At 37.1% G+C, this 2,178-nt stretch overlaps 1 protein-coding gene across 1 annotated transcript in view; it reads right to left on the reverse strand.

Moving 5' to 3' along the window:
* Positions 1–1,320: 1,320 nt before the first annotated feature.
* Positions 1,321–2,178, reverse strand: part of LOC103610725 (olfactory receptor 5T1-like) — a 2,623-nt gene continuing 1,765 nt past the window's right edge. The window contains exon 3 of the mRNA XM_008594831.1: positions 1,321–1,941. Within this exon, the coding sequence (XP_008593053.1) occupies positions 1,321–1,941 (621 nt within the window). The remainder of the gene's footprint in view (positions 1,942–2,178) is intronic.

Consider the following 2,178-nt stretch of genomic DNA (forward strand, 5'->3'; position numbering starts at 1 on the left):
GGATCTTATCTTGACTTAAGAATCCCATGTACTAAGCTATAGACTGTCACCTGGCTATGTACATAAGAAACTTTTGAGAAAATTGGAGAAAATAGATGGACAGCTAGCTTTATGCCCAGAGTTTATAAGTTTGTATATAAAGAATGTAAACAACAGCTACAACAACAAAAATAAATTGGAATAAAGATGATACTGGCTGGCAGCCCAATTTGAGCTATCAATCTATTAATTAAATGCAATCCTAAATTAATCTATGGATTCAATGCTTTTCCTATTAAAATTAAAATATTTTCTGCAGAAATTGACAAATAACTTGTACAATTTATATGAAAAGCAAAGCAACTAAAACAGCTAACCAACTTTGAAAAAGAACAATAAATTTGAAATATTCACGTTATCTACACAACCTTATTTCAGGATTTACCATAGAGCTAAAATAATCAAGAGAGTATGATATTGATAAAAGATAGACACCTCGATCAAAGGAGGGGAATAGAGTTCAGAAATTGATTCACCCATAAGGGGTGAATTGATTTTTCATGTAACAGAATTAATCATTGTTGTCTGCATCTTTAAAAGTAGACGGCTGAAAAGAATTCTTGGTGTTATTTTACACCAATTAGATATTGGTTCTGGTGTCCCCTCATCATATACCCCCTCTGAAACTAGTCCAAATGCACAACAACATCCTATTTTATCCCTTTTATGGCTCAGATTCTCTTTATGGTGTTCAGAGTCTCTGAATTTTGTTTTGTTTCTCCTCAGCATAGTTTCCCCTCATAATTAATTTTAAGTATATGAATACATAAATGGAAATTANAAAAAAAAATGAGATGTTGGCCTAATGTTAGCAGGTACTGCAGCAGCTATTGGATTAGCTGTTCCCTGGGAAGGATTCTCATATCATGAATTCAACCTTAGGGAATTTGAGTAACACTGTAGCTGAGTTAACACAAACAGGACATACTATGCAAAAACTTCAAGCATCCATTGACTACCTAGCTGGCATTGTTCTTAGACAGTTGCCTGGCCCTAGACAATTTTCTAGCTATGCAGTGGGGAGTCTGTACAATCAGTAATAAAACTTGCTGTTCCTACCTTATTGTCATTGGGCAAGTAAAACAAGACATGCAAAAGATATACACCCAAGCCACATGGTTACATACATTTGGACAGAGCAATATCGCCAATAACATATTGCAGTCAAGAACTTAGTAAAGGAAAGGGTCACATCTGGTACTTGACCTCCCCAGACCCTCTCCTCTGATTATATCTTCATCTTTACTCAATGTTGAAAACACACTTTCTTTAAAACCAACTTCACACAAACCATCTTTTCATTGCCTCTTTTACATCTTTGTTCCTCAAACTGTAGATGATGGGATTCAGCATGGGAACCACAATGGTGTAAAAAATCGAAACTCTCATGTCATGCTCCAAAGCATAGCTGGAACTTGGTCTCACATACATGAAGAGGACTGTCCCATGATAAATTGTCACTCCAGTTAGGTGAGAACCGAATGTAGAGAAGATTTTTTGCCTCCCTTCAGCAGAGTGCATCTTCAGAATGGCCACCAGAATGAAACCATAGGAGACCAGGACAATCAAGATAGTGACTATCTCAATGGAGCCAACAAAGTAAAAGAGTAGAAGCTGGTTTGTGTGAGTGGAAGAGCAAGAAATATCGAGGAGAGGAGGGATATCACAAAAGAAATGTCTAACTTCATTGGATCCACAGAAGGACAGGCTGAATGTGGCCACTGTGTGTATAGTAGCATTTAAAATGCCACCAACATAGGAAGCAATGATGAGTGGCACATAGACTCTGGGTGACATGCTCACTGAATACAGAAGTGGGTTGTAGATGGCCACATAGCGATCATAAGCCATTGCAGCCAAGAGAAAGCATTCTGTGGTTCCTAAAGTAACAAAGAGAAACATCTGTGTTGCACATTTGAAGAAATGAAATGGATTTATTTGCTGCCATGAAATTGGTTAACATTTTTGGCGTGACAACAGTAGAATGACAGGCATCCAAGACTGACAATACACTCAGAAAATAGTACATGGGTTTGTGGAGCCTGGAATCAACAATGACCAATACAATGAGTACTAAATTTCCTATTAGAGTAAAAAGATAGATTGCAAGGAATAGTAAAAACAGGAAGACTTGCAACT

Source organism: Galeopterus variegatus, unplaced genomic scaffold, assembly GCF_000696425.1.
Source record: "Galeopterus variegatus unplaced genomic scaffold, G_variegatus-3.0.2 Scaffold11672, whole genome shotgun sequence".
In the NCBI taxonomy this organism is placed as follows: domain Eukaryota; kingdom Metazoa; phylum Chordata; class Mammalia; order Dermoptera; family Cynocephalidae; genus Galeopterus; species Galeopterus variegatus.